At 40.0% G+C, this 24,667-nt stretch overlaps 2 protein-coding genes across 4 annotated transcripts in view; one reads left to right on the top strand and one right to left on the bottom strand.

Moving 5' to 3' along the window:
• Window positions 1-453: 453 nt before the first annotated feature.
• Window positions 454-16,045, top strand: Cse1 (chromosome segregation 1). The gene is made up of 19 exons (XM_076129216.1): window positions 454-638; window positions 1,379-1,524; window positions 2,074-2,266; window positions 2,834-2,979; window positions 3,562-3,762; window positions 4,197-4,367; window positions 5,235-5,364; window positions 5,779-5,942; window positions 6,126-6,315; window positions 7,782-7,882; window positions 8,363-8,549; window positions 8,991-9,147; window positions 9,516-9,607; window positions 10,843-11,066; window positions 11,357-11,454; window positions 11,968-12,135; window positions 12,557-12,719; window positions 13,084-13,228; window positions 13,745-16,045. The coding sequence occupies exons 1-19, from the start codon at window positions 554-556 to the stop codon at window positions 13,897-13,899; spliced, it is 2,916 nt and encodes a 971-aa protein (XP_075985331.1). The 5' UTR covers window positions 454-553; the 3' UTR covers window positions 13,900-16,045.
• A 412-nt stretch (window positions 16,046-16,457) lies between these two features.
• The window catches only part of LOC142982932 (ornithine decarboxylase 1-like), a 29,279-nt gene continuing 21,069 nt past the window's right edge, over window positions 16,458-24,667 (bottom strand). For all 3 annotated transcript variants that reach the window (XM_076129674.1, XM_076129675.1, XM_076129676.1), the window contains exons 2-11: window positions 24,164-24,333; window positions 23,470-23,779; window positions 22,941-23,058; window positions 22,358-22,489; window positions 21,557-21,680; window positions 20,499-20,675; window positions 19,591-19,722; window positions 19,153-19,278; window positions 18,529-18,737; window positions 16,458-18,296 (exon numbers count right to left, since the gene is read on the bottom strand). In XM_076129674.1, the coding sequence (XP_075985789.1) occupies window positions 18,155-18,296; window positions 18,529-18,737; window positions 19,153-19,278; window positions 19,591-19,722; window positions 20,499-20,675; window positions 21,557-21,680; window positions 22,358-22,489; window positions 22,941-23,058; window positions 23,470-23,653 (1,344 nt within the window). In that variant the 5' untranslated portion in view covers window positions 23,654-23,779; window positions 24,164-24,333 and the 3' untranslated portion in view covers window positions 16,458-18,154. The remainder of the gene's footprint in view (window positions 18,297-18,528; window positions 18,738-19,152; window positions 19,279-19,590; window positions 19,723-20,498; window positions 20,676-21,556; window positions 21,681-22,357; window positions 22,490-22,940; window positions 23,059-23,469; window positions 23,780-24,163; window positions 24,334-24,667) is intronic.

The following is a 24,667-nucleotide window of genomic DNA, read 5'->3' as shown; positions in this document are numbered from 1 at the left end:
GTAAGACGTTATCTTGAATAATAGATGTAAGCTGGTAGACGAAAGTCAATGCAAAAGTGCTTAGGAATTTTAAAGAATCCATACAATGATAAGGTCATGTATATTATTATGTGGATTAAAACTGTTTTTCTGTGTGGAATCCTTAATGACCACTGTGGTCAAGCGCTGATCTGTTTGTTTGTCTAAACTACGTTATTACAAAAAATATCCAGAAAAAAATGGATAAAAAAAAATATTAATATAATAATGTATTTTTAGCAAGATATGACTTTTATGGAATAGAAGAAATAGATAGTGAGCTAGTTTGGGACATATTTACTTGCTCTTTACCTACCAACAGTTATAAGAGAGTCGTTTTGTAATTATTTTCTGTAATAAATTAAATCTGGCCACACTAAAGCCACCTGTCATAACGCCAACATCTGTCAAGACCCGTAAATTCAATTCAGCTGTCAAAGCAGTCAAACGGACCGTTGGAAAATTTTGTTCAATTTAACACATTTCAGTTTAAGTGCTTTGGGATTGCTGATATTTTACACAATTATTCTCGAAAATGGAGGTCACAGAAGAAAATTTAGCCACATTAGCCAACTATCTTCAGCAAACACTGAATCCCGACCCGAACATCAGACGGCCCGGTATGTCTGCAATACTATTGTTTCTTTCGACCTATTTCTCATTAACTATCGTTTTTATGCAGTGGTAATTAACACATTATCTAAATTTACATTTTAAGATGCCATAAAACGACTAAAACGTATAATGATATCTTTATTGTTCTATATAGAGATCCATTTTGTTTTGATAACCTTAAAAAATATGTTTTTTTGTGCAATTTGTATGTGTCTGTATCTGATGATCTGATGACACATAAGTTTTATAGCTAGATTTCACAACATTAGTTTGCATGATTCAAATTATATCCCATAATTACTAAAAATAGACAAATGCAATAGAGGCAAAGCACAAAACTGTATATTATAAAATTTATAGTATAGTGTCACTCTGTGTCACTGCTGTAGTTGTATTTGTTGCCTTAGTTAAAGCAATTGTCTATGGTTGAATGTGCATAAATGTTCTTTTATTTAGGTAAACTACTCCAAGAACAAGAAGTCCTTTTATTTTTAAAACTTGTTTCTGCACAAGTAGGAAAATCTTTTTATTGTCTACCAGGAATGCAAAGTGTCCGATGTGGACAAACACATTTAGGCTATACTTAAGCCATTGACATTAAGCCTTAAATCCATATGACACCTATGTTTGTTAGTTAACTTCTCAAACTAGTTTTATTCTCTCTTTATTTTCTATTATAATATAGAGATTAACAGATAAGTTGTCTTGACATATAAAATTATTTAATACCTACTATTTCTTTCAGCTGAGAAGTTTCTAGAAAGTGTGGAAATAAATCAGAACTATGCCATACTGCTGCTGCATCTTATTGACAAGGATGCTGTGGACCTCACCATCAGAGTGGCAGCTGCCATCGCCTTCAAAAACTATATCAAAAGAAATTGGCCTGTGGTAAGTGTACTCCTAGTGTTAGCTATTCTTTCAACATAATATTAGGTCGGGGAAAAAGTCTTTTCTCATTATAGTATGTATGAACTTGTAAATAAAATCTTTTCTTTACACAAAAAAGCTTGATATTTGGGTACCTCACGAGCTGATTGAAAGAAACTTAATGTGTACTCACTTGTGATTCTTGAAACCAAAGAGATATTATTACAAGTTCATAGATATTATAATATTAATACAATAATATTATAATGGAAGCCTGTCTGTTTACATTTTCAATCAAGACGTCATAGGCTTCTTTTTCATCAGCTCTTGTCTTTTGAAATTACTCTAATATGTTGAGTGTGCCATGTGTATATGTAAAAGACTGTTGCAAAACATGCCAGTAGGTTATCCAGGCGCTACGTACATGAAATAAATGATTTGATTGATTTATAGAACTTAAAACTGGTTTGCATCAATGTTTTTATAGAAATTGCAATTTGATTTAATATCAACACGATGGTAAAATCGGTTTTGTATGACCATTTACGTAAATGTATGTTTTCCCTTTAGGAGGAGGATGGTGTAGACAGGATCCACTCATCGGACCGGCACACAATCAAGACACTCATTGTGTCGCTCATGCTCAAGTCTCCTGAAGCTATACAGAGGCAGTTCAGCGATGCAGTCTCCATCATCGGCAAGTGTGACTTCCCGGACAAGTGGCCAAGTCTAATACCGGAAATGGTGGATAAGTTTAACACTGGTAAGAATCAAAGTTATTAACACTAAACCTCCAGATAGATTTTTTATAAGTAGCTTTAGAAAATTGCATTACCAATAAATATGTATTTTTTTTAATTTATAGCCTCTATTTGGACATGACAGTATTTTCTTAATTTTCGTATATTGTTCCTTTGTTCCACTTCTGCATGTCCGTTTGCCAGGTGGCAAAGGCCTCCTCCAATCTTCTTCATTCTGGCATTTCTATGGCCACTCTACCTCATGTTAACCCATTAAATATGTAATAAGGAATTAAAGAAGACTAGTGATGATGCACCCAAAACATTACTTTCTCATGTTGCTCTCAACATATATTATTACAATATTAAAATTTTTAAAATAACAATTTACAACATTGCCGACAAAATCATTTTCTGAATTTTTTACAGATTTTATTGTACATAGATTTAAGTATATTGTGATAATATTATAGTTCCATAAAGTTAAAACCTTTAAACTTTATCAATAAGAAGGAAATTATATTACTCGATAAAGATAATGGTGTCTTGATTCTTACCATTATGTTAACCTTGTAAACTCCCGCCTGCAGGTGACTTCCACGTAATCAACGGGGTGCTAAGAACAGCTCACTCACTGTTCAAAAGGTACAGATACGAGTTCAAGTCACAGAAGCTGTGGGAGGAGATCAAACACGTGCTCGAGAACTTCGCCAAACCACTCACTGATCTCTTTGTGGTAATTATTACTTTATAACTTGTTATAAGGGTTTATTTTTGTTTGTAGCATATAATAATTCAACTGCCTTAAATCTTTACAATGAAAAGGATTTGGTGGTAAATATAGAGAATTATGAAATAAATACATTTTGGTATTGAAATTATTTTTGCCGAGGGATCTCCATATGCGGAAATGCCTTTGAAGATTGCTACTTAATGTGGCCTTGTAATCTAAGAAGCTAGTACATACATATTTATATGTTAATACAGGTCTCAAGATCTCAGTTTAAATTCTCGAGTCCAGCAAAGTACTTCTTTCAGAATGTTCTCTTTAGAGATTCAGTTATTATCAGTTATTTGGTTAAGTGTATTTTTTTATAAGTTCAAAAACTACGAAACACGGGTAATATACCCGTGTTTGACACATCTCTTCCTACCTACCTCATGACAAAGTAGGGAGTAAGATTATAATAAATAAGTCCACTCGATATCAGATACATATACACATTTATACAGTGGTTGTAGAATTTACTATGCCTTAACAATAATTTGAGGAAATTGCTAAAATAAAAAGTATAAAATAACGTATTTTTGTCCCCAGGCCACAATAGACCTAACAACAAAACACGGCGACAATCCGCAAGCTCTCCGCGTGATCTACGGCTCTCTAGTACTTATATGTAAAGTGTTCTACTCACTTAACTACCAAGACCTGCCCGAGTTCTTTGAAGACAACATGCCCACTTGGATGCCTAATCTACTCAACTTGCTGCAAGTTAAAGTGCCTTGCTTGGAGACTGATGTGAGTACCATAATACTAATAAAGCTTCGCTTTTACCAGACTTATTTCTGATGCCTAAAATCTATTTTAAATTGTCATTAATGTGGGCAGAAATTATTTCGTAAAAGGTAAGATAATCTATTTTTGTATAGTACACCCACAGTGGATATTGCTGAGTGTAGACTCATGTTATCTACATGTTGACTGACTTCTATGTAAAGCAACATAAAAACTGTTTTGTAACTATAAAGCACACTCTCAAGCTCGCAGAGTTTATGTGTTAATTTCTTTTTTATCCCATTACTCAGTCTGTGAAGTTAGAAATCCGTTAAAGCATTTAACAGTAGATGTATGATTTTTTTTATAAAAAACACATTTTGGCCCTTCAAATTTTTGAAAGCAATGCAAGTCTTGTGTGTTGCTCTTAAGTTTTATGAGAGTATTCTTGTATACAGGACGATGACGACAAGCCCGGCGTGTTAGAGCAGCTACGTACAGAAGTGTGCGAGTGCGCGGCGCTGTACGCGCTCAAGTACGAGGAGGAGTTCGCGCCGCACGCGCCCGCCTTCGTCACCGCCGTGTGGACCGTGCTGCTCAGCACCGGACCGCAGCCCAAGTACGACGCGGTATGTATACTGTTCTTACTCATTATTCATTTATTTTTAAGTACGGTGTTGCTTTTTTCTTGTCTCGTACAATCTATACTAATATTATGAAGTTGAAGAGTTTGTTTGTTTGTTTGAACGCGCTAATCTCAGGAACTACTGGTCCGATTTGAAAAATTCTTTTACTGTTAGATTGCCCATTTATCGAGGAAGGCTATAGGCTATATATCATCACACTAGGACCAATAGGAGCAGAGTACCAGTAAAGAATATTACAAAAACGGGGAAAATTTTGACCCATTCTCTGTTATGTGACGTAAGCGAAGTTGCGCGGGTCAGCTAGTAAGTACATAAAAATACATATATCTCTCTCTCTCTCTCTCTCTCTCTCTCTTCCATGCTATGAGTCCCATATGGTAGTGGGGTCAGCCTTCCTGGTCTTTCTCCTCCACTTCGCTCTATACCTGGAAACCTCACACTCACTCATGTCTTTCTGCACTACAGTTTCCCATCTAGTTTTGGGCCGTCCTCTGGCATAACAATACATATAAAGACACGAAAATCCATTGAGGGGACTGGAAATTCAAGAGCCTAGCCTGTCTTATGTCCAGCAGAGTGACACAGAAACAGGCTAATAAAATTAATTACTGTCTTCTTCTAGGAATAAGCTATCTTCTTTGAAATGTTTGATTACGGATTTGACGTCACTGTTTTTTTAGTGCACGTGCACGTGTACGTATAGGTTAGGGAAATTGTACTAGACCGTGTCTTGTTGCAATATGAAAAATAATAATTTTAGATTTGCTAATTTTAAAGAAATATTGACCAAATGATTACAAGGTAAAGATGAATTTTGTTTTAAATTATAAATCATTATTTTTCCTACAGTTGGTGTCAAACGCTCTCACATTCCTGGCGAAGATAGCGGAGAAGAATAACTACAAGAGTTTGTTTGAAGACCCCGCCACGCTCAGCAGTATCTGTGAAAAAGTCGTCATACCTAACATGGAGTTTAGAGGTAAGTCTTAAATTAACAGTTGTTCCCATAGGTTCTGCAATAAAAACATCAATATTTAAAATGACAATAAGTTTAACTGCTCAAAAGTGATAAATTGCCGAGATTTCGATATACAATGTTCTGGAGATTTTAAAATCTTGAACTTTTTCGATCAGCTAGTGTAGTAGTAGCCATTTCTGTACGTATAGAGGTGAGATTGTTCCTTCACCGCATCAATTTCTATTATTGACAAATTCATATTGGGTTCGGCATGAATCGGCCTAGTCGGGCGGCAAAACCGAATATAATTTTAGATGGATCCCATCGGTACAAGTCGAACAAGTGAGTCAGTCTTCTTGTTCGATAAATAACGAACCGAACGTGCCAAGCTGAATATGTGAGGGGCAAGCCTAACCCGGTGTTCTGTTGTGTTAGAGTCGGACATGGAGTTGTTCGAGGACAACCCGGAGGAGTACGTGCGGCGCGACATCGAGGGCTCGGACGTGGACACGCGCCGCCGCGCCGCCTGCGACCTGGTCAAGACGCTGGCGCTGCACTACGAGGACAAGATGATGCACATCTTCGGACAGTACGTGCAGGTAACAAACACAAATAGGCACTGTTTTATCAGCTTTATATTGTGTCACCTTAGGACGCGATGCGAGGCGAATGCAACGCGACGCGTTTGTCAACTGCTTACTTAACAATCGTAAACTTTCTATTTCTTTATTAGGTGCTAAGACGGGAGTTAAGTTGTTAACACACTTGTTGTTTTGTCGTAGCTGATGTTGTCGAAGTACACGGAGCTGGGCGCGAGCGCGTGGCGCGGCAAGGACGCGGCCATGTACCTGGTGACGTCACTGGCGTCGCGCGGCAGCACCCACGCCGCGGGGGTCACGCGCGCCTCGCCGCTCGTCGACCTCGCGCAGTTCGCCGCCAACCACGTGCTGCCCGAGCTGCAGCGCCCTGACGGTATGTACCTGTGACGTCACTGTCACGTCACTGTGACGTCACTGGCGTCGCGCGGCAGCACCCACGCCGCGGGGGTCACGCGCGCCTCGCCGCTCGTCGACCTCGCGCAGTTCGCCGCCAACCACGTGCTGCCCGAGCTGCAGCGCCCTGACGGTATGTACCTGTGACGTCACTGTCACGTCACTGTGACGTCACTGGCGTCGCGCGGCAGCACCCACGCCGCGGGGGTCACGCGCGCCTCGCCGCTCGTCGACCTCGCGCAGTTCGCCGCCAACCACGTGCTGCCCGAGCTGCAGCGCCCTGACGGTATGTACCTGTGACGTCACTGTCACGTCACTGTGACGTCACTGGCGTCGCGCGGCAGCACCCACGCCGCGGGGGTCACGCGCGCCTCGCCGCTCGTCGACCTCGCGCAGTTCGCCGCCAACCACGTGCTGCCCGAGCTGCAGCGCCCTGACGGTATGTACCTGTGACGTCACTGTCACGTCACTGTGACGTCACTGGCGTCGCGCGGCAGCACCCACGCCGCGGGGGTCACGCGCGCCTCGCCGCTCGTCGACCTCGCGCAGTTCGCCGCCAACCACGTGCTGCCCGAGCTGCAGCGCCCTGACGGTATGTACCTGTGACGTCACTGTCACGTCACTGTGACGTCACTGGCGTCGCGCGGCAGCACCCACGCCGCGGGGGTCACGCGCGCCTCGCCGCTCGTCGACCTCGCGCAGTTCGCCGCCAACCACGTGCTGCCCGAGCTGCAGCGCCCTGACGGTATGTACCTGTGACGTCACTGTCACGTCACTGTGACGTCACTGGCGTCGCGCGGCAGCACCCACGCCGCGGGGGTCACGCGCGCCTCGCCGCTCGTCGACCTCGCGCAGTTCGCCGCCAACCACGTGCTGCCCGAGCTGCAGCGCCCTGACGGTATGTACCTGTGACGTCACTGTCACGTCACTGTGACGTCACTGGCGTCGCGCGGCAGCACCCACGCCGCGGGGGTCACGCGCGCCTCGCCGCTCGTCGACCTCGCGCAGTTCGCCGCCAACCACGTGCTGCCCGAGCTGCAGCGCCCTGACGGTATGTACCTGTGACGTCACTGTCACGTCACTGTGACGTCACTGGCGTCGCGCGGCAGCACCTACCAGTCAGCTTCCAGCCGCCGTAGAAAGGATGAAGAATGCACGAAATGTAAGGGAAGGTTCATATCTGACGGAACATACGTCGCGTATTATCGGTCGCGAAACGTCAGAACAGACAAATGTATAGAAAAACACTCGACCGTTCACACTCAACCGATGATGCGTCGGTGCGAAGCCCATACAAATTTAAGTTACGACCGACGCATCTTCCGTCAAATATGAACTAAACTTATCTAAGGTTACGGAGACGTATTACGTGCGATGATGGCTTCTACGCTGTCACTTGTAGGGGAACATTAGTAAACAGATAATAATATTTTATTTTTGTTACAGTGACCGGACTACCAGTACTAATAGCGGATGCCATCAAATACATCATGACGTTCCGTTCCCTACTGCCTAAAGAACTAATCAATACTGCTGTGCCGCTATTGGTGAGAATCACTTTCGATTCAAATATCTTTACTGCCCGTGTTAATAAACTAGAAAGGTCTTCCGACCAGTGTATCAGCATCTGTAGATAATCATAATAATTTTTAACACAATATTGCAGACTATAACCAACAAGGAGGGATCATAATATGTTACTTGTCCATAATCATTTCCTAAATCAGTGTTACATATCCTGCAGCAAGTTACCCGCGGATCCCTATATTTAGAGTTCCTCGTAAACTTACTTTGGAAATCGGAATCGAGATTTTTTAGCTAGCCTAATCATGAATACCAGCAATTAAACACTTACTTATTTAAGAGCAAAATACTTTCTTTTATTATTTAGGGGGTCTTTTAAATTGTACCTGTTTTCGTAGGGGGGTCCACTAACAGGTTCCGTACAGGTTAAGAATCGTCGAGTGTTAAAGTAGAGGCTCATACAGGCTTGGGGAATCTTATAATAACCTATAATTTTTCTATAGATCGCTCACATCGGCGGCAAGGGCGTGGTGTGCACATACGGCGCGTGTTGCATGGAGAAGCTGATCGCGGGCGGCATGGTCCCGCGCGCCGCGCTCACGCCGCACGCCGCCACGCTGCTGGCCAAGCTGTTCGACGCGCTGGGCCAGCAGCTCGACCCCGCCGACCATAACGAATATGTTATGAAAGGTAATAACACTAAAATGTGCTTTAGTTTAATTAAGATTCGTTTTCTTTACCTTGGGATAGCTTGATAGTTCTGCCAAATCCACGATCCTATACAAATTTAATTTCTTTTTTTTATGTAATCGTAGTCTTAGCTATGTACTAATCTCGAAGCTCATTAGAGAACCATAAATGGGCATGAATAACTTAACTTTTTCTATCATTATAACACTGGTAGCAAAAAACTATTTTAACTTTGTAATTTTTTTATGTCTATTTTTATCTATATTTTAAAATGTTAAAGAAATTATTGAAATAAGGATCGATTTTTTTACTAGTATGTTTTTAACCAAGAATTAAACTATCGCTATGCCAAATTTCAACGGAATCTATGCAATACAAACACATCAACAACATAATGCCAAACTCATAAAATATTTAACTTTAAACTTCCTTTATTCGTAGCGATCCTCCGCACTCTCTCGTGCCTACAAGACGGAGCACTCGCATACTTAGGCGACGCGTTACCCAAGCTCGCTCACATGCTGTCCGTGGTCGCCAAGAACCCGTGCAAGCCACACTTCAACCACTACCTCTTTGAAACACTCTCGCTAGCTGTCTCGTGAGTATTTCATTATATTGTTACAGGGTATTATACATTTAACTTATGTTTCAATTGGAATCATTTAAATAATGGTAATTTCAAAAATAATTGGGTTAACGAAATTTTGTTAAATGGTTTAACATAAATGCTCAGGCTATGTATTTGTTTTCGTAAATAATATTGAAATTGTAACTAATACAGACTAAAACAATTTATTACGCACTCATTTGATACCAACGAAAATAAGAAACTGTGACATCACTAAACCCTATTTCTATACTGAAACTTGTTTTTGACATTTCATAAAGAGTAGTTGGTTTAACTGGTAATCAAGTAGTAAATTTTCTGGTAACACGTCATGAGAAATCTGATAATTCCTTTGACAGTGTCGTGACGAAATCAAATCCTAACGCGATATCGGCGTTCGAAGAAGCTTTGTTCCCGATATTCCAAGAGATTCTACAAAACGATGTGCAAGGTAAGATTTCTAATCTTAATATAATTCTTCTGTAAGTGTGTATGTCACTGAACTTCTCTTAAACGACTGGACTGATTTTGATGAAATATTTTGTGTGTGTTCAAGGGGATCTGAGAATGGTTTAGATTCACAATTTTGTCCGCTGGACAATGTTTTTTAATTAATTTTTAATTTATTAGTAGTTGTTGATTTTGGAATGTTTTACATTGGATCCGACAGACGGCGCTACCATCGCAGTGTCAAATATTTTTAGTCTGTCCCGTAAAATTTTCAAATTAAAGACGTGTAGACAGGACAACGTCTGTCGGGTCCGCTAGTTTTATATAAGCATTTTGTAAGGTTTCTTTTAAATATTATTATAATGATATAGTGGTTGTCTTTTGTCTTAAGTAATATCTGACCGGTCAGTCATTTAACATGAATATTTATGACCTTGATGTTTTGAATTAGGAAAATATACTTTTTAAATTAGAGTTGTTATATTGGTTTTGAGTACGCTATGTTTGTTTGTCTTAAGGGTATAATATCAAATTTATTGTTACAATAACAATTAATCGTAAAAAATTCGGCCAATGCGTAATAACATTTGTCAATCAACATTTTATTTATGGTCCCTCGCCTAAAGCGACTTTTTGTAGCGACTAGCGATGCAACACTTCTGACACGTGGTAGTCTCCTTTGTAACGCGCTACTGCATCGTGACTGTATTGATACAAGCGCGACCGCGTCGAGCGACATCGGGGAGAGAACGGAAGGGTAGGGGGGCGGCGCGTGAGTGGGAATTGCGACAGAATCGCGTTTGCATCGCGACTGATTGCGCTCACCGGTCGGTAAACGATCTGTGGGTTAAGCAACTCTTGACGCGGTCATTCCATAGATGGGTGGCCGCATAGTGGTAATCGAGCTGGGCGTCTTCGTGCTTCGGAGGGCACGTAAAAAGTCGGTCCCGGCTGTTATCTACTAAGATAACAGTCGTTAAGCCACGTCAAAGGCCTCTCGGGCGGCTTGAATAACTTTGTCACTAGGTTGACCACTAACCATACGACAACAACAAACAATCGCGACTGAATCTGGGCTCGTGGGCGAGGGCACTATTATCGATGTTACGTGCGACAGCATCGCGTTTGCATTTCTACAAAAAGTCGCCGTGGGGGAGGGGCCTAATTGATTTTATTTTTACGTCCGTCATGAAATTATTTTAAGTTTTTAGCTACGTTTTATTTCTTTGTCATTAGAGTTCATGCCGTACGTGTTCCAAATGCTGTCCCTCCTCCTGGAGCTCCGCGGCTCGGGCGCGGGGGGCCCGGGGCCGGGCGGCGACGACCCGTACGGCGCGCTGCTGCCGTGCGTGGTGGCGCCGGCGCTGTGGGAGCGCGCCGCCAACGTGCGGCCACTCGTCCGCCTACTGTGTGCCTTCCTCGCCACGCGCGCGGAACTTGTGCTCTCTACAGGACGACTCGTTAGTATATTCAAAACTTATTTTACATTTGAAAGTATATCATGCTTACAATTCTTTTCTGGAACTGGTCATTGCAAAGCAAAAACAGTATACTAAATAACTATCAAATTAAATATCACAGTATACTTCCATTGTCTGAATATAAATTATAATAAATAAATTATGAAAATATTAGCAACTTTTGTTAATCTAAGTCAATTTGTCATTACATCCAATAATGTTAAAAATTTAATTACTTTCTATTTTTTATTAGTATTTACTTCATTTAAATGCCTTTTGTTATCGTTTAGAACGCGATGCTGGGTGTGTTCCAAAAGCTGATCGCGTCCAAGACGAACGACCACGAAGGTTTCTACCTAATACAAACAATGCTCTACAAATTTGGAAGGTAAGTGTTTAATTATTTTATTTAGTGTTTATATTTAATGATCGCATATTTCAGAAATAAACATAACAAGCTATCTGTAAAATTCTACAAATTAAGTTACACAAATAGATGACGAAAAGAAATCAAAAGGGGTAGTACTTTTATAGTTCATGTGCTACTCCCGCCTGTCAATACCAAATTCTAGATCCGCCTTTGACCGGAAAATTTATTAAAAACTTCGAAAAAAATATACATTTTTATCGGTAAAATTTACGTGTCCGCACTGCACTGAATACTAATACGTATACGTTACACGCATATACGTAACATTCACACTATATAAAAAAAACAATGGTTTTCTTCTGCACTTAAACCTTCACAATTCGAAGTATAGTATTTTTCAACTCTTATGTCTAGCGTGATGGACTCAAGGCCTAACCCCTTCCTTGTTCGGAAGAAGACTCTTTACCCTTGCCCAGCAGTGGGACAGTAATGTGCTACAAAATCAATTTTAATGAGTTTTTTTCCTTCCAGTGAGGTGATGTCCCAGTACCTGCGTCAGATAATGACGCTGCTGTTCCAGCGGCTGTCGTCGTCCAAGACCACCAAGTACGTGCGCGGCCTCATCGCCTTCCTCGGCTTCTACGCCGCGCACTTCGGTGCCGATGAACTTATTGATCTGGTCGACTCTGTGCAAGCTGGGTAAGAGTTATGCTGTTTAATTTATTGTATATAAACTGCGTCTGTGGCGCCCTCGGTAGTGTAGACTGGTCATGACGTGGTTCTGACCTGAGGTCTCGGGTTCCAATTCCGGGTCGAGCCATAAATATATTTTTGAATTTTTTGCTTTTAATTCTATATTATATTCTTGGCCAATTTAAAGGTTAGGAAGTTGTGGTGGTAGACCTTCTCTCTTCTCCTCGTAGACGACTTAAATCCTGTGTCCTGCGCCTGACCTCTCACCGGTTGTGCTGGTTATCCGTGCTATGAGAGAGCACGCGTATTGTGTACTATAAACCAGGACTGAAAACAGGCGATGTCGCTGAATATCGGCTAGGAAGACATGATCAATTCTTCGGATAATATTTTCTAAGGCGTTATTAACCATGTTTGTGTGTCGCAGTATGTTCGGCATGTACGTGGAGCGCGTGCTGGTGCCGGAGCTGCAGCGCGTGTCGGGCGCGCTGGAGCGCAAGGCGGCGGCCGTGGGCTGCGTCAAGCTGCTGTGTGCCAGCCGCCAGCTGCGGGACGGGCCGCTGGCGCCGCTGTGGACCAGGCTCATGCAGGTACTACACTATAACATGTACTGTTCTTAAAAAGGACGCTTACCCACCACCCTAGTGTAATTTCTCCAAAAAGTGGGCCGCCTTTACTTTTTGGAGAAATTACACTTAGTGTGACTTGGTGTAGTGGTTTGATCAATCGTTAGTCTGAGGTAACCCGAAAGTAAAAAAATTACATTTCAGTGGACTACCTTGCATGCCTGAAAATTGTTAAAAATAATTCTTTAAGGTATGCAAAGTCCCCAAACCACATTTGCCAGCGTGTTGGACTTGAACAGAGCCTAATTCCTTCTTCGTCCTGTTCCCTAGCAAGGAATAGTAATGAGTTAATATTTAAGTGTACTTATTATTGTGTGACATTGTCCAGGCGCTGATATCCCTGTTCGAGCTCCCCCCGGACGAGTCGAGTCTCCCGGACGACCACTTCATCGAGGTGGACGACACGCCGGGCTACCAGGCGCAGTACGCGCACCTCACCTGTGCCAAGGGAGCCAACGACGACCCGCTGCAGAGTAAGAACACATTACACGTTTATTATTACTACTAACTTGTAATGGTGTCTGCCTTTTATCTACTGTGACCAACGGAGTTGTAATGTAGTGAAGCCTATGTTATTTTTCAGTATCTATATCGATATCGTATCAGGTAAAAGAGGAACAAACAAACATGCACACTTAACAACTAATATTAAAAGACTTTATGTTCTCTGTCGCTTAAAACGACTGATGATCCAATTGAAATTAGATTTTGCGTGGAGATGACTGAAGACTTTTAAAAAAAGTTAAATCATTTTATCTTAAATTAAATCTTTAGCATTTTTCTCAAGCCCAAAGCTACGCGGGCCATCTAGTACTACTAATAATATAGGAACTGTTGCGATCATAATAAAATGGATAAACGTAAATTCCCTTACTTCCATATAATGCCCATTAAACACAAGTCAGTTCAAGTCACATTTTAATTATGTTTATATTCAATTCCTTTTTTCGTTTGTACACAAGTCTAAAAATATTATCTTCTTTTCCCAGGTATAACAGACCCGAAGCGTTACCTAATGGAGTCCTTACAGAAAATGTGCCACGAGGCTCCCGGGGTAGTGCCTCCTCGCCTCGAGGCCATGACCCCGGCGCACCGGCAAGCCCTGCAGAGCTACTTAGACGCATACACCGTCCAGCTATACTGACTGGCGGCCAAAGCACTCATGCCCAACGGCTTCAACCTCTCCATATTTGTGCGCGTCAACTGAACGATAAGTGTGTGAATATGAACTAATAAAGTGTCTGTTTAAATAATGCTGAGTGGTTTAGTGTGTTGTGAAGATAAGTGAGTGACTTTCGTGTGAAAATCATGTGAGAAATTATGTCAGCAAGTTAAACTAGTATTTGTAAAATGTATGTCAGATTCGAGAGATTATGTCATAATTATGCGCGCAAAAAAATGTTAGTAGTTTGCATGGCAGTTAACATGTAAAAGAAGAAAGCATAGTCTGCCACAATTCAAATTATTCATGTATGATATTTGAACCACATATGTTTTTCCCGTTTACTCCTCTGAAAAAGTATTGATTGCCACAAAAATACTATTTTGCCGAGCCTTCTTTTGTGGTTGGTATAATGTATTCTGAATGGATTTTAATATTAAGGATACTCTATGTAAATTATCTAGAAAAAAGATTGGTACTTCCAGTATGAGCAATGTCTCCCAACTCGACTAGTATTAGATAACACATATTGTACTAAAACATTTTGTATATAAATGTAAAACAAACCGTTTAGCCTTATTTAAATAGAAAACTAATGTAAGTGAGCGTATCTTGGATATTGTGATAAATGAGTAAAAGGAATTGAACAATTGTTGATGAATACCTGTGCTTAATGATGATATGATAATAAATAAATAATGTGATGTGATTGAATCACAGAGTGGTTCAGAGTCGTTTTACGATGATGATATTAGTTGCGAGTTGATGTAAGGTCAATTTGGGTAACTTTGAATCATTTCGGTAACATTGACAGTGGCAATTAGAATTGGAAAAACCAACACAATTGATAAAGGTTTATCTTAGTTTTGCAAACTTTTATCAATTGTGTTGGTTTCATATGAAAAAATAATCGAAACTAGTTCTAATTCCCACTGTCAATGTTACCCAAATGAGTCAAAGTTACCCAGATTGACTGTAGTGTTATGTTTTAGTAGTGCACACCATACTTATTTTATCTACAGAGAGTCCTATGCAATCGACTTTTGACATTTGGTCACCTGTCAACAAACTAATTTCAAGAACTGTTGGACTTATAGTCTGTACGTTCTCATTGAAATCTGAACAGAAGGTATGGTTAAGCACATACTGTGTGGGATAATTTTATGAATAAAGTTAGCTTAGAATTTACATAAAATATTTCACTTACACTATAAATAATAATTGTAAATAACAGGAGTACATTAATCTAACAATATTTGTTTCATTTATTTTCAATATTGCACTATTAAAACCGAGTTTATTCAGTTACAAGATTGTATGTTCTCAATACTTAAGTGTGATGTAAGTAAGTAATGGTTATGATAGAGAAAGCCGATTGGCTGTTGTGTGTGTTAGGGAATGTAAGTAAGGTATATTTGAATTTTTTTATGTATGTAAGGAGTATTTGTTAGGACTAAATACTGAAACTGAGCTCTTAGGCTCAGCTCACACCGAGACTGTCGCTCTACGCCGCGGGGCAACACTACGCCGTGCACGGTATTCTGAATTCTCGCAACGAAATGTGTATCTTTTCGTGTAGAAAGAAAAGCTATACTTTGAATCGCCCTTAAGTGTGCTCGTATCATTGCGTCTCGGTGTGAGCTGGCTATTAAAAGTAATTAACAATATAAGGTATTTACCAGTTTTCTTTACATTGTATTAAGAATACAACAGACCTTAAATCCTCGCACACAACGCCACCAGTCTTCGATACGCGACGATTTTTGTCTTCGCGTGTTTTCCACAAAATTTCAAGTTATCACTTTATTTATTGAATAAGATATTAGATTCTTATCTATAAGCCGTGAAACCTAGATATTTTTAAACCTCTGTATTGGTGGAGTAAAGTGTAAACCGACTAAATAATTAAAATATAGTATAATTATTAAAATTTGGTGATGTTTCAGAATTGAGTCATTTTTGTTAGTCAGTATGAATGATGTATGTATGTTATTGTATGCGTTTTGTTATGTATCGTTATGTAAGGCGCTGCGCGTCGCTCCTTCCTCTAAGTAGTCATATCCCATTGTATATTTTGTACTACTGAATTCTAACATGTTCGTGGAATAAACGTTTCATGTATAATAAATTGTTATTTTATTAACGTCTTATTAACAACTTGTCTATATAATTGTTGCTCTGAATCTATTTAATGGTGTCTTATAAAAATCATGAAATGATTATATTTTTTTACACAGGACCTTATTTTGCTCTTGATACAGGCAGTCACACGGGCACAGGCAAAAGCGCTCGAGAGTGCGGCATCGTTATTGTTAAATTTAGTTTCTCCTCACTAGTAATTAGTTCTTCCGAAACGGAAGATTAAAAATTCTGTATTGAAATTCTATGTTAACAACTTAAGAAGTAAGTTCTTGCATTTGCTATTGGCTTAGTCCTTGTATTATCGCGAACATCTTGACTAACCTTATGATGTTCATACCTCTATTTCTCTCTTGGTATTAAAAGTAAATAAGTACAGGTATAGCAGTAAAAATAAAACATTTCATCAAATTCCACGAAATTTTATTAATAAAAAGCAAATTTGCTACAAATTGCGAAACCCATCTATGAAAGACGAAACATTGAACATCGATAAAATTCATTACACATGTCGGTAAAGATCCAGCACAACACAGGAATGTGGCCACTATGCTATCACATACAACCGTAAACAAATCGACAGTTAAATACAAATATTTAGGCAGTTTTTTTGCAACAACAAAATATTAGTAAGCGAAAACAATTGAGTCTTAGAAGAAAATATGTTGCGAACACATCAACTGAACAACGCGGTGTCAAATGAGCAATGAAATATGTACTTTGACACATTTGCTAAAGGTTTATAATGCCTTGAAAAAGAGTATTTATTATCATTAGCGCTTAATTAATTCGTATTAAAGACTTTGAAAGCTTTAGTAAAAGTATTTAAATCCATATTTAACTGCTCATTTGAAAATCTATCGCATTTTTCAAAGATAAAGTGTGTATGAGTTATCACAATAACTGTTTTGCATTTCTAATGAAAAAAGTGTTCACACATCGTCGAGTTAAGTCATTTTCATAATATTGCAGAGTTCTTAGATAATTAGAATTATAAAATAGTTATATTGATAAGACATACGCAATTTACTCACAAAGAATCTCAATAATATGACTTTTCCAATAAAATAACATTTATTTCTCGCTGTTTATACTTTAAAACTGACATTATTGACATCCCTTGAACATACAAGATACAAAAGTACACAAAATATAATTCATTTTTAAATAATCTTATGTCATTTTAAGTTAAAATTATGTCCAAAGTATAAAATATATCACGCATCTTTGGCCCTTAACTAGTCGTTATTTTAACGACACAATACCAAAACTTACATTTAAACTAGCCGAATACTATCAAATAACAAAAATACATGATTTATTTTACTTTTTTAGTATAATTTTAACTTAATCGAACCTTATATTGTACCCAAATTAGGTTCGAAACACAAGTCTATTTAAATATAATTTTATTTTGTTACTTTTTCAAATGTATTTTTACTAAATACAGCAACATATTTTCTTGTTTGAAAGACTCAAATCAACAAGAATTTTCTACAGCACATTTACATTATTATATAAATATTGCTAATATGAAACGATCTCATCGTTACTCCACACACCAAAATGTAATTATTTAAACAAAGACGACCCCCATAGTTAATTTAAAAACGAAAAAAATTTCAAATGCAACTTCGACATGCCGATATACACACCATAATTGATAATAACCCTCATTTGCGACACGCAGTAGGGTAAGATATAAACCCGAGACAAATAGTAGAATCGATTGGTATTTAATAGTTGTAAATTGTATCTAATAAACAAGAATTGATGCTAAACGATTCTGAAACTGTAACGGGTTGAAGAATGATTTTGAGGCCGTATTTTTATAGACACATATGATAATAAGCTCATAGTATAAAGCTACTTTTAGGCGCAGAATATAGATCTTAAATCACTTTAAAAATACACGTAGTAAATTCATTTTATGTATACAATTTTGCTAATAAAAAGTAGCGATATACTTTGAGTCGTTATCGACATACTATAAAGGATATACGAGTATATTTGTGAACAGGTGTGTACAGTGAAGCACTGCGCGGTACAGACACGAGAGGAGCGCATGGTGCGAGGGGGGGGAGGGGGCGCGGCGCCGTCACTTGAGCGCGCACTCCACGAACACGGCGCGCGCGGGGGGCGCGGGGGCCGCGGGCGGCGGGGAGGGGGGCAGCAGCGACATGCGCTCGCCCACCACGAACTGCGCCGACGTTAGCGGGTGCAGCTCCTTCAACACCGACCTGAGAAATAAACATTATGGTTAGAACAATTCCGTAACTGTAACGTGTAGTAATTTCAAAAGAGACAGAAATCTAATTGAATGGATGGCGCAAAGAAGCTGAATTTATAAATTATTGATTAGATATTCGTTTTTTTTCATTAGTCTTTTTTGGTTTGAAAATAAGTAATATACTAAAAGATACTTAACACCATATAATAGTAACTACAATTTATTAATGTTGAGATACATACCACAGATGCGCATCGACGAGCGCGCGCACCTTGGGCACGGGGAAGCCGTTGAAGCTGGACGCGACGGGGATGGTGTAGGCGCCCATGTCGCGGAACACGAGCCAGTCGCCGGCGCGCAGGGGGGGCAGGCGCGTGCTCGGCAGCACGCAGTCCAGACCGTCGCACGTCGGACCCCACACCGAACATGGAAGCTCCTTCTCCGAGCTCGGCTGGAGGGAAAATATGTCTTTTAGTAAAGTTTTGGTTTGAGGGAAACTTGCGGGAATCGTGTGTACAATGCAACGTTACTGCTTATGCCGTCACTGTCATAAGCAGGGGGGTGCAAAACACAACTGGCGAGATGCCAAGCACAGGACTGATGCCTTTACAAGCTCTCTGAGCAAGAAGATCAAAACCTTTGGCATCAAACAAGAACTCAAAAGCTTAGGGCCAACTTTTTGACACGGGCTGGGACTTTTTCATAGCAATGAAGGGTTGCGTCACATATAGAGTAAGATTGAGTACTTAATCAAATAAAAGTTAGCCAGTATTTCACACTGTAATTATAAACCGTGACTTAAACTCTAACCTAATTATGCGTGAATAGACACAAAATACTCGTAGTTAATTATATGTGGTACTTACATAGAGAGGTTCAGCGGCGACTTGCTGGTGGTCGTAGAGCACGCAGTTAAAGGAGCCGTAGACGCCGTCGTTGATGAAGTACATCGTGTGAGTGTCCACCTCGCCCTCCGGGTCCTTCGCGGCCACCTACATCATACAAACAATACAAATTAGATATTTGCTGACACACAATCAGCCTAGTCAAAATGAAATTTGGCATGTGATACTATTTGACTGAAATAATGTTTCAAATTCCTACGTTTTCCAGTTTACAATGCTAGTTCCGTACAATAGTGTACTAGGAATTTTCTTCCTACTTTTATTCTCCGTTGTCACCCCGGGTGACAGCGACACTTTGCCCTACCCGAAATCGAACCCACATAAGCAATCGTAGCTACTTCTTTGGACAAAATATAATAAATTACATAATAATAATATTAGTATGTGAAAGCGACTCACGTCACGTTTAGCGTGCACGCAGGCGGCGAGCGTGTAGGCGGCGGCGGCGAAGTAGCGGCCCGGCTCCGCGATCACGCGCACCCCGCGCTCCGGGAAGTGCTCCTCCAGCGCCGCGTTGATCACTTGAGATACCTGCACGTACATACAAACAATAATAAGATAAACTGCCAGTGTTTCGCGCGTACAAACAAACATAATTAATGATAAAATGCTAAAGAATAGTATTTCGATGAAGTAAAAAAAGTTTGTATCTCAGTTAGTATTACAGCGTGAAAAAAGTCACAACTTGTTTTTGGGACTATTGGAATTACTGGGAATATCCCAAAAAGACGATGAAAAAATACTTTCAGTTTTCAGTGATATGTTTAACTTTAACTGTTGGATCTGATTACGCCATAAACATTTATATTGAAATTAACGTCATCATTTCGGAAAATGATGATCAACTGAAAACATACCCTCTTATTCATAAACCATTAAACATATTTTAATTTAACAACTACTAAAATATGTTTTCTCTCTTTCATTTCGCTAAGGAGTGAAAGAAACAAAACACATTATAAGCCTTTCATAACTTCATATATTTTTATGAATAAGAGGGATAGACTTTAATTATAGAACAAGGAGAAGCTATACGGTTATAAAATGTATATTTATTACTAGCTGACCCGCGCAACTTCGTTTGCGTCACAAAAGAGGGCATGGGTCATAATTTTTCCCGTTTTTGTAACATTTTTTACTGGTACTCTGCTCCTAGTGGTCATAGAGTGATGATATATAGCCTATAGTCTTCCTCGATAAATGGGCTATCTAACACTGAAATATTTTTTCAAATCCGACCAGTAGTTCCTGAGATTAGCGCGTTCAAACAAACAAACAAACTCTCTTATATTAGTATAGATGTTTACCTCAAATATATCGGAGTCGGTGGCCCCGGGGAAGCCGCCCCCGATGTCGACGAGGCGCATGCGCGCGTGTCCCAGCCCGCGGCCCAGCGTGAACAGCGCGCGGCACAGCGACACGGCGCGCGCGTACACGCCCGTCTCGCTCGCACCACTACCCACGTGGAAAGATACACCGATCACCTGGACAACAAACAAGAAGATAAAAAATTATACTTTTAACCTATAAACCTTTGTTACTCAAAAACGTTTTTTTGAATTACTTTATACTTTAGTCATTTACATTGGTATATTTAAGCAGTTCTATTAGTCTTTATACTAACTTAAAACTTAAGTTTTCGCTAAGCATACGTATACGCAATATGCGTGCACGTATACGTACTTAGAAAAACACACCCTTAATTTACAAATTTAATATAACTTCTATATGAAAAAATATACAATATGTCTTCAGAAATGTGTTCTGTTAATATGATTAACATATTATTATTTTATTACGCATCGATAAGTCCGATACATATAATAATATGATATTATTAACACAAAGGTCTTCTAGTCGCGGTCATTACTGTTCCTATTCGACCGTAACGTCCATATAACGATTGTAATCTAATACTGCTGAGAACATTGTGTTATTGAGAAAACATAATGAACTTATAGGATTATATCGTTAAGATTAACTTCCGATCAACAGACTTACTTATGTAAGGTATAAATTAACCTCTCTTAGCCTAGCCTCTTTTGGTAAGTAATTGTTAAGTTTTTAATGCAAATACTTGTAAACATCGTTTTTACAGATGTGAAAATTCGTGTCAAAAGATAGGTGTATGGGAATATTCCCATCTGCCACCCCTGAGCTTGCCACCGGAGTGATGGTTGGTACTAATAAGTGGCGTTTACCACCCCGGTGGCAGATGGGAATAAACGTGTGTTTGCTACTATTTCATGCGAAAACTATTAAGACTCTGAAAATCGGAGTACTTACGATGACTTAGACAATGAATTAAATCTTATATTTTTATAGTGTGTGTAATTCCATAGCTGATATACGTAGCGTTATTTACCTCTAGTCCGAGCACGGCGGCCAGCTTGAGCAGCCTGGGCGCCTCGGTGACGGCGTCACACCCGAACTTGATGCCGAGCGGACACTGCGCTGACTCCGCGTCGCAGCGGATACGGATCACTAGCCTACGAGATAACACAGAAGTTCATTAGTCATTGAACAATTAGAAACAGAATAACACCATTGTTGTAACGTATCTGCACTATGCTGCCAAACTTGAACAGAAATTGCTATAATAATAAGCTAATGGAACGTAGAAAAAGTACAGAGGACACTCGATTGACTGATCTACCAATCATGTGATCAATAATTGTTGCCGTCGCGTCTTGCTCTTATTTTTTTGTAGTAAAGAAGTCAGCATATTATTATGACAAATTTATTGTCAATGTCGTAGGCCCACAAGAGATAATTTTTAAAATTTATGTGTAGGTATTTAATGTCATTCATAATTTAATCAGGCAGGTACATTTAGCAACGAATGGACTTCACAATAATGAAGTTGAATTATCTGTACTAATATTATAAAGCTGAAGAGTTTGTTTGTTTGTTTGAACGCGCTAATCTCAGGAACTACTGGTCCGATTTGAAAAATTATTTCAGTGTTAGATAGTCCATTTATCGAGGAAGGTTATAGGCTATATTTCGTCACGCTATGACCAATAGGAGCGGAGTAGCAACGAAGAATGTTACAAAAACCCATTATCTCTGTGACGCAAACGAAGTTGCGCGGGTCAGCTAGTTAACTATATTTTGATAGCTAATCAAACGAAATTTTAATAAATATTGTTGTAGTGTTACTTACTGTGCATGCGGCATGTATTGTTTGATCTTCATGAGCTCGGTCTCCGAGTCGAAGGTCATGGCGTCCACGCCCACCGCCGAGGCGTAACGGATGTGAGACGCCATCTTAGCTGGGTTCGCGAATATTATGCGCCTAAACAAACACATAGAACAACTATCAGTAATATTTACACCATAGAAGAATATAATATTATTTATACAACTTTTTTTTTTCATACTTTTTACTGTGGGTTAAAAAAATGAACAATTATACTGAGGGTCTAATTTTCCGGGTATTTTTAAACAGTCCTTAAAGAAAAGCAAAATCCTCAGTCCTCATTTCGTCTATGTGATAAATCTAAGACGTCTGTCATTTCTGAAGACTCTTGTTCAGTAGAGTGGGACAGTATTTGGATTATTTAGCTTGCAATTTGCAGAGATATATCAAATTGTGTCCGACAGATTATAAATTTCATGCCTAGAAATTAGTATTTGTAAAAGACATTTGAGCTATTTAGACTTCATGCGAATTCGCAGGACCACACAGCAGACACATTATATGGTGTTCAGTATTATAAGTATAATTGAGGTATTAAGGTACTGACTGAGGCTCAACTCCGATGGAGGTGACGAGCTCGATCTCGGCCTTGGAAGCGCAGTCGAAGCCAGCGCCCAGCGCCGCCAGCGTCGTCACCAACAACTTGTCGTCGTTGCATTTCACCGCTACAACAAAACAAATACACCTTATTATAAAGCCACTTTAAATACCTAGTAAGACTAGCTACTTTAGTATTAAAGTGGTCAGGATTTAGTTGTAACAGGAAGCATATTTTTTATAACTGTTTTGAAGGTATAAAATACTTAGTTATCTTTTTAATTTTTTTTTAATGTGTCTTTTATTGCTCCTGTGTCGCAGGGACTTTTACAACGACACAAACAACAACCAGAATCTCAAACGATACGTATTTGCAGGTCACACATAATTTTGATCCGTGTTAAAATCGAACCCACGACCTTCTGACGCAATTATAGTGGAGGACACCATCGTAAACCTCTGAACTACTTAGATTTCTGGACAAACATAACCAACGACTGTCAATTTTACAACCTTCTAAAGCAGTAAAACGTACTCACCATAGAAAGGTTCGACGCGGGGCATGAGCTCCTTCCAGCGCCTGTACCGGGCGACGACCTCGCCCAGGTCCATGACGTAGAAGGGGTCTTCCTGCACGCCCCCCGCCACGACCTCGCGGATCACGTCGAGCGGCGACCACTCGCCCTCCATCACCGTCACGCGTTCTTCGTCGACGACCTTCATGTTAGTTGCGATTGTGAACCTTGTGCGGCTCACGATAAGTGCCAGAGTACCGTGCCGCCTGTGAGGGGGTGTCAGGTGTCCGAGCCGGGTGGTGGTGGCCCACTAGCGCTAGTCCACAAGTGTCAGCTGTAATACAAAGTTATTGTTAGAAATATTGAAAGAATGAATGAAAAGCTGCTGTTTTCTCAGAAAGAAGATTTTAAACTTCATCTTTTAACGTTTTGCTGAACGTTTTCCAAATTCTGGTCTTCCTCGAACTCTACGACATAAGGTAGTACCTTTGATTTTACAGCATTTTAGTGAGATAGTTTAATGGATCAAGATTTTGACATTATGAGAAAGCCTGAACATAGCAGTGGTCGTCTTTTGACTGTTATAATGATGAATACCTCTGCGTGTTCTTGAAGGACCTCCACAGGAGATGACTACAGCATTTCGGTGCTCTAACACTTTCCAAATAGGAAACTGTTTGATATTGGCTAGAATAAAAATCGGTAAGTGGTTACATACGTAATGTGTGTGTGGCGTCAGCGGGCCTTAGCACGGCGCAGCCAGGGCGGGTCGACGTTGAGCGCGCGGCGCCAACAGCGCGGCGCCGGTTTGGGGCGAGGCTCCTCGGGCCTCCTGCGCGGCCACACACGCCCGGCACTTATACACGCGCCGGACTCGCCCGGTGCTCCCTGCAGGCAAACAAACAAACGTACTATCAAACAACTGTGTCAAACAATGCATTTATAGGTAAAATTTTCATAGTACTAGGGTCAAAATTCTGCCATGATTGTTCATTGTTACCATTTTATCAACACTCACATTTATTAAAAACAACAAGAACAGCCATGATCGGCAGCGGACTTTTAAAATACTTTCCAAAATACGAAACCTCTCTGTTCTAGCCATTTCGTTACACTTTTTCGTTTTGTCGAAAACATTAAAAGTTTTAATTAGTAAAGTCTGAAACTGAAACAATTTAGGAAGGCTAGCGATCAAATTGATGCTTAGAGTGATTGATCATTA

The sequence above is a fragment of the Anticarsia gemmatalis genome, chromosome 22, assembly GCF_050436995.1.
Source record: "Anticarsia gemmatalis isolate Benzon Research Colony breed Stoneville strain chromosome 22, ilAntGemm2 primary, whole genome shotgun sequence".
NCBI classification, from domain to species: Eukaryota; Metazoa; Arthropoda; class Insecta; order Lepidoptera; family Erebidae; genus Anticarsia; species Anticarsia gemmatalis.
The sequence above is the reverse complement of the archived record's forward strand: the minus strand, read 5'-3'. Positions and strand labels throughout refer to the sequence as shown.

Bases quoted from the DNA above. Each gene is read 5' to 3' on its own strand.
- Cse1 (XM_076129216.1), top strand. From the start codon at position 554: ATGGAGGTCACAGAAGAAAATTTAGCCACATTAGCCAACTATCTTCAG. The intron at 1,525-2,073 runs GTAAGTGTACTC...TTTTCCCTTTAG, and splicing joins TCAAAAGAAATTGGCCTGTG to GAGGAGGATGGTGTAGACAG. The intron at 9,148-9,515 runs GTGAGTATTTCA...TTCCTTTGACAG, and splicing joins ACACTCTCGCTAGCTGTCTC to TGTCGTGACGAAATCAAATC.